This window comes from Gossypium hirsutum, chromosome A12, assembly GCF_007990345.1.
Source record: "Gossypium hirsutum isolate 1008001.06 chromosome A12, Gossypium_hirsutum_v2.1, whole genome shotgun sequence".
Classification (NCBI taxonomy): domain Eukaryota; kingdom Viridiplantae; phylum Streptophyta; class Magnoliopsida; order Malvales; family Malvaceae; genus Gossypium; species Gossypium hirsutum.
The window spans coordinates 50415684-50423056 of record NC_053435.1 but is presented as its reverse complement, the minus strand read 5'-3'; the positions used below and the strand labels follow the sequence as shown (position 1 = coordinate 50423056).

General features: G+C 39.4%; 1 protein-coding gene across 1 annotated transcript; it reads left to right on the top strand.

Moving 5' to 3' along the window:
- The first annotated feature begins 467 nt into the window (after window positions 1–467).
- On the top strand, window positions 468–3445 carry LOC107907429 (uncharacterized). The gene is made up of 5 exons (XM_016834805.2): window positions 468–597; window positions 733–917; window positions 1242–2570; window positions 2618–2938; window positions 3050–3445. The coding sequence occupies exons 1-5, from the start codon at window positions 468–470 to the stop codon at window positions 3443–3445; spliced, it is 2361 nt and encodes a 786-aa protein (XP_016690294.2).
- The last annotated feature ends 3928 nt before the right edge of the window (window positions 3446–7373 follow it).

Sequence of the window (7373 nt, the reverse complement as noted above, 5' to 3'; positions counted from 1 at the left end):
GCTATAGTACAGATTCGAGAGGTTGCTGATCATTTGCAAGACCTGGCGGCACAAGCTAATGTATTAAGTACAAAATATGAGTTAGTGTCAAATAGAGGTCTAGAATTAGCCTTGTTATTTGATAGGGTTAAAACTTTGGGCCTGAGGGCAAAGGCGTATTTGTAACCCGTTTTGTGTAAAGATTTTTGTTTCCTAAATAACGTTTTCTAAAATAAACTGAATCAGAATCGATATCTTTTTACATTCATGCATTTGCAGCCCATCACATCATATGCATTCAAATTTATAGAAAGACCCTAATTAGTTAAAATTATTAGGGAGAAAGAGAGTAAGAGAAAGAAAATTTGGATGCAACACATCCTTTCGGTACACGTGCTAAGTCAAAGAACATGGATTAAAGACTTGAGCAGATTTAGAAAGAAGTGCAGGAGCAGTTGCAGGAGCAATTGGAAAAAATCCAACAAGAGATGAAGGATCAAATGTTGGAGGCTCAAAGGAATATGATGGCTGAAATGGCTCAGCTACTGAAAAGGGTAACAGATAAAGGAAAGGCCCCTATGACTATCACTGAAGAGGATAATGAGGACCATCCTCCGGGTTTTACTCCACCCCATGTACAAACTTAACTTGAGGCGTATCCCCGAAGGCCGTCCATCACAATAAGATCTCAACATGGGCAAGTTGACGCTAGAATACCCATGAATTTTCAAACTGGTTCGGGATTTAACCCAGGAGATAACCCTGCCAATCTAGTCATCCCTGATTTAGATGTAGCGGAGAAGGAAGAGATGAGACTCGAATCATCAAGGCAATTAGAGGAACGTTGTAGATGGTTAGAGGAGAAATTTAAGGCACTAGAAAATGCTGATAATCGTCAGGGAATTGATGCTAAGGACTTAAGTTTGGTCCCAGATTTGGTACTTCCCCACAAGTTCAAAATGCCAGAATTTGAGAAGTACAATGGGACTACTTGCCCTGAAGCCCATATCACCATGTTCTACAAACGGATGACTGGCTATGTAAATAATGATCAATTATTGATCCATTATTTTCAAGATAGTTTGGTTGGGGCAGTGACTAGGTGGTATAATCAACCGAATCGCGCAAGGATCGGTTCTTGGAGAGACTTAGCGCAAGCCTTTATGCAACAATATAATCATGTGACTGACATGACTCCTGATAGGATCACTTTGCAAAATATGGAAAAGAAGCCTAATGAGAGCTTTAGGCAATATGCACAGAGGTGGAGGAAGGTTGCCATGCAAGTTCAATCACTGCTTTTGGAGAAAGAAACTACCATGTTGTTCATTAACACTTTGAAGGCCCCATTCATTACTCACATGATTGGAAGTACCACCAAGAGTTTTGCTGATATAGTTATGGCAGGAGAAATGATTGAAAATGTCATAAGGGGTGGCAAGATAGAGGGGGGAGCTGTTAAAAGATTGGCCCCAAGAAGGAAAGATAATGAGGTGAACAATATGAATAGTTATAACTCAAAAGCGGTTACAGTTAGTCAGCCCAGAGTAACTAAAGTTGGGCAACAAGATTCTCAAAAGCAGGGATCTGGTTTGAGACAAAATTCTAAAAAGGTCTCATTTACGCCTATCCCAGTGACGTATCGAGAGCTTTATCAAAGTTTGTTCAATGCGCATGCAATAGCTCCTTTTCATTTGAAACCGTTACAACCCCCATATCACAGATGTTATGATGCAAACGCCAAATGTGAATACCATGCGGGAATATCGAGGCATTCAATTGAAAATTGCACTAGTTTTAAAAAGGCAGTAGAAAGGCTAATCAGGATGGGGGTCATAAAATTTGATGACACCCCTAGTATAGAGAACCCGTTGCCAAATCATGGTGATCAAAGGGTAAATGCAATTGGGAACACTGACATGAGAAAAATCAAAGAGGATGTGATCAAGGTGAGAACGCCAATGAAAACAATTTGGGAGGAAATGGTGAACAGAGAGATGATAATCTCTAAAGAAAGGAATAAAGGAATGAGGAACTACTGCGAGTTCCATGTTGAAGAAGGGCACGAGATCCAGGAGTGTGACGAGTTTAAGGCCATGGTACAAAGCCTTATGGATAACAATAAGCTAGAATTTTATGAAGCTGGCTCATACAAGGGATGTATATGTACATTAGAAGGTGGACCGAAGAATCAAAACCAGCCAAGGATCATTATTTCTTTACCAAGAAATAATGAAGTTGAAATACCAACGGTACCAAAAGTCATTATTCATAAAACTGTTTCCTTTCCTTATGAGGATAACAAGAGGGTACCTTGGAATTATAACTGCAATGTGACAATTCCGGAGAAAGAGGATATAGCTAGTGCTTCTAAGGAGGCTCAAAGTGAAGGTTCTTATACACGAAGTGGGAATCGTTATGATACAGAAGGCGTCAGAGTTGAGCCCGTAAAAGCAAAAGCTTTGGACAAAGGAAAGGGGACTGAAATACTGGTTAATGAGCCAGTGAAGGAAGAAGAAGCGAGAGAATTTTTAAAACTCTTGAAACACAGTGAGCACAATGTAGTTGAGCAATTGCGCAAACAACAGCTCGTATATCAGTATTGGCTTTGCTTCTAAGTTCAGAGGTACATCATTAGGTGTTAATAAAGGTGCTCAACGAGACTTATGTTACTAATGATATATCCATCAACAAGTTGGATCGATTGGTTAGTAACATAAGCGCTGACAATTTCATTTATTTCAACGATGATGAAATTCTACCTGAAGGTATAGGATCAGCTAAGGCATTGCCCATTACCACTCGTTGTAAAGGATATACATTGCCTAGTGTGCTTATTGATAATGGGTCAGCCTTAAATGTCATGCTACTTTCCACATTGAACAGATTACCTATTGACAGTTCTCACATGAAAACATGCCATAATGTAGTGAGAGTATTTGATGGCACGGAGAGAAAGGTCATGGGAAGAATTGATATTCCTTTGATGATTAGGCCAAACACGTATGAGGTGGACTTTTTAGTAATGGACATCAAGCCCTCTTACAGTTGCTTATTGGGGAGACCTTAGATACATTCGGCAGGAGCAGTGCCCTCGTCTTTGCACCAAAAATTGAAGTTAGTAGCCGATGGACGGCTGGTCACCATAAATGCAGAGGAGGACATTATAGTGACAGTTACCTGTAATGCACCTTATGTAGAAGCAAATAAGGAGGCCACTGAATGCTCTTTCTGTTCATTAGAATTCGTCAATGCAACATTCATCTCAGAGGGGAATGAGGTGTCGGTGCCCAAGATATCCAGAACCACAAGAATGAGTTTGCAGATGACAGTGGGGAAAGGAGCCTTGCCAGGAAAAGGATTGGGAAGATATCTCCAAGGAGGGATTCAAGGTCCTGAACTAAAGAAGAAGAGAGACCATTTTGGCTTGGGTTTCAGGTCAGATTACAAGCAGAGGAGGAAATAAATAGAGAAGCGCCAAGAGAGAAGAAGGGCGCGTTTAGATGGAAGAGAGGTATAGTGGGAACTGATGACATTCCCCCATATATCTCAAACCTTTATATCAGGGGGGATGATTCACCCTGAGAGAGGATTGCTCAAAAAAGGAGGTTATCACATCAATACTGTGTATAATGAAGAGTCTGAACGAGGAAACATTGAGGGCGTTCGCCCTTATGAACCGGGAAGCTCTTTAAACAATTGGGTTGCAGAAGAACTTCCTGTAGTTTTTAAAGATTCTTCAAAGTAATTTTCAGAACACTCTTATTGCTCTAAAGCCTAGGAGTAGTAAGATTTCATTTGTAAAATAGGCTCATGTTCAGATATTTACATTTTAATAAAACGTAACTTTTGTTATCGATTCAAGTGAATATTATTTTATGCCGTTCAATATTCTTTTGACACTTAAATTCTTTCAAATATTTTCCATTTCATTCATAACATATTCATTCATTCTTTGTACGTTCTTTCGTATCCCACAGGCCCTTAGATATCAATGACATGAGCACTGGTACTACGAATCGTAGATTCTCTTTTGAGCAAGACATGTGTTTAGAAGAACTTCAGGATTTTAAAGATGATAGGGATTGTGATATATCTCCAGATCTGTTGAGAATGGTAAAACAAGAGGAGAAACAAATCCTACCCCGTGAGAAAGAGGCAACAGAGAATGTAGCCTCGGAATAAGGGAAGGAGGTGAAAATTGGCATACATATTGCTAAGGAAATGAGACAAGGTCTTGTTGAGATACTACAAGAATTCAAAGATATCTTTGCATGGTCATATGAGGATATGTCGGGTTTGAATACTGATATCGTGGTACATCGTCTCCCCATAAGACAAGATTGCAAGCCAGTCCAACAAAAATTGCGAAGGATGAGGCCTGATATTATGCTGAAAATAAAAGATGAAGTCAAAAAGCAGTTTGACGCTGGATTCCTACAAGAGGTTAAGTATTTAGAATGGGTGGCCAACATTGTGCCTGTCCCTAAGAAGGATGGGAAGGTACGAATGTGTGTTGATTACAAAGATCTGAATAAAGCCAATCCAAAGGCCAACTTTCCTTTACCGCACATCGACACTTTGGTAGACAATATAGCGGGATATTCGTTGTTCTTCTTTATGGATGGTTTCTCGGGGTACAATTAGATAAAGATGCATCCTTAAGACATGGATAAAACCACCTTCATAACATTATGGGGCACCTTCTGTTACAAGGTAATGCCCTTTGGGTTGAAGAATGCAAGGAAAACATACCAAAGGGCTATGGTGACTTTATTCCACGATATGATGCACAAAGAAATTGAGGTGTATGTTGATGACATGATTGCTAAATCTCGAATAGAGAAGGAACATATTGAAGTTTTGAGGAAGTTGTTCCTGAGATTAAATAAATTTCAGTTGAAGCTTAATCCGGCAAAGTGCATATTCGGAGCTAGGTCAGGGAAGTTATTAGGCTTTGTGGTCAGCGAAAAGGGAATAGAAGTTGACTCAGACAAGGTTAGAGCTATACGAGAATTGCCTCCACCACGTACTCAGAAGGAAGTTCGGGGTTTTCTTGGAAGATTGAATTATATTGCTCGGTTTATTTCACAATTAACCGAGAAATGTGATCCAATATTTCGCCTCCTTAGAAAACACAACCAAGGTACTTGGGATGAGAAATGCTAGAATGCTTTTGCTAAGGTTAAGCAATACTTGTTAAACGCTACAGTGTTATCTCCACCTAGTCCAGACAGACTATTAATTCTGTACTTATCAGTGTTTAGTAATTCTATGGGATGTGTGCTTGGCCAACATGACAAGTCAGGAAGAAAAGAGAAGGCAATATACTACCTTAACAAGAAATTCACAGAGTGTGAGATGAGATATTTGCGAATTGAGAAATTGTATTGTGCTTTAATCTGGATGACTTGAATGCTAAGGTAGTATATGTTATATCATACGACTTGGCTAATTTCAAAACTTGATCTATTAAAATACATGATGGAGTCAACAGTACTAAATGGAAGAATGGCAAGGTGGCAAATATTGCTTTCAGAATTTGACATAGTCTACGTGAGTCAAAAGGCTATAAAAGGAAGCGCGATAGCAGAATTTCTGGCTAGCAGGGCTCTAGAAGATTATGAGCCATTGAGCTTTGATTTCCTTAACGAGGAGTTGATGTATGTGGCAGTTGTTGAAGAATATCCTTGGAAGCTAAACTTTGACGGTGCATCTAACGCAGTAGGAAATAGAATTGGGGCAGCCTTGGTATCCCTAAATGGTGATCATTATCTGTTTACATGTAAATTGGATTTTGAATGTACGAACAACATGGCCGAATATGAAGCATGCATTATGGGGATTTGAGCAACAAAAGAGAGGAAAATCAGAACCTTGGAAGTATATGGAGACTCTGCATTGGTAATATACCAGCTTAGGGGTGAATGGGAGACAAGGGACCCTAAATTGATTAATTATCGAAAGATAGTCTTGGAGTTACTTGAGGAGTTTGATAAAATCACCTTCAATTATCTCCTATGGGACGAAAATCAGATGGCGGACGCTTTGGCAACATTGGCTTCCATGATTAAAGCAAATAAACAAGAGGATGTGAGACCAATTTAGATGAGCATTTCTGAGGTTCCGGCTCATTGCTACGGTATGTGAAAAATCGTGAATATCCTGAATAGGCAACTGAGAATGACAAAAGAACTTTGAGAAGGTTAGCTTGTGAATATGTACTAGATAGGGATATCCTTTTAAAAGAAGGAAAGATCAGGTACTTTTGAGATACGTTGACGCTGTAGAAGCTAAACAAATCCTGGAAGAAGTACATGAAAGAGTTTGTGGTACACATGCTAATGGCTTTACGATGGCAAGACAAATCATGAGGTTTGGATACTATTGGTCTACTATAGAAGGAGATTGTATCAATATTGCTAAGAAATGTTATAAATGCTAGATATATGGAGACAAGATCCATGTACCACATTCACCGTTACATGTTTTGACTTCTCTATGGCCCTTTTCCATGTGGGACATGGATGTCATTGGGCCAATATCACCAAAAGCTTCGAATGGGCATCATTTCATTTTTTTGGTCATTGAATACTTCACGAAATGGGTAGAGGCAGCTTCTTATGCTAGTGTCACCAAGTCAGCAGTAAGGTGATTCTTGAAAAAGGAGATCATTTGTCGGTATGGAATGCTTGAGAGGATCATATCAGACAATGCATTGAACTTGAACAACAGCACGATTGCGGAAATCTGTAGCCAATTCAATATTAAACATCATAATTGATCACCATATCGCCCAAAGATGAATGGGGTAGTGGAAGCTACTAACAAAAACATCAAGAGGATAGTTGGGAAAATGACTGAAACCTACAGAGATTAGCATGAGAAATTACCATTTGCACTCTTAGCCTACCGAACGTCCATCAGAACCTCTACTGGGGCAACTCCTTTCTCGTTGGTTTATGGGATGGAGGTAGTGTTACACATTGAAGTAGAAATACCTTTTATTCGAATCTTGTCAAAGATAAAGATGGATGAAGCAGAATGGATTCAATCGCGGTATGACCAATTGAACTTGATTGAAGAAAGGAGGCTAAGGGCTATTCGTCATGGTCAGATGAATTAGAAGGGAATGATGCGAGCTTATGATGAGAAAGTTCATCCAAGAGAATTTCACGAAGGAGACCTTTTGCTGAAAAAGATCCTTCCCATAAAAAGGGACTTTAGAGGAAAATAGATGTCGAATTGGAAAGGGCTGTATGTTGTGTAAGAAGGCTTTCTCTGGTGGTGCATTGATTTTGACAGAAATGGATGAGAAAAGTTTATCCAATCCAGTGAATTCAGATTCAGTCAAAAAGTAATTTGTCTAAAGAGAAGGGAAGACAAGGTGAAAA

Coding starts and splice junctions, on each gene's coding strand:
- LOC107907429 (XM_016834805.2), top strand. CDS start 468: ATGAAGGATCAAATGTTGGAGGCTCAAAGGAATATGATGGCTGAAATG. Junction 918..1,241: donor TAAGTTTGGTCCCAGATTTG/GTACTTCCCCAC, acceptor CAATATGCACAG/AGGTGGAGGAAGGTTGCCAT. Junction 2,939..3,049: donor TTGATGGCACGGAGAGAAAG/GTCATGGGAAGA, acceptor GGGAGACCTTAG/ATACATTCGGCAGGAGCAGT.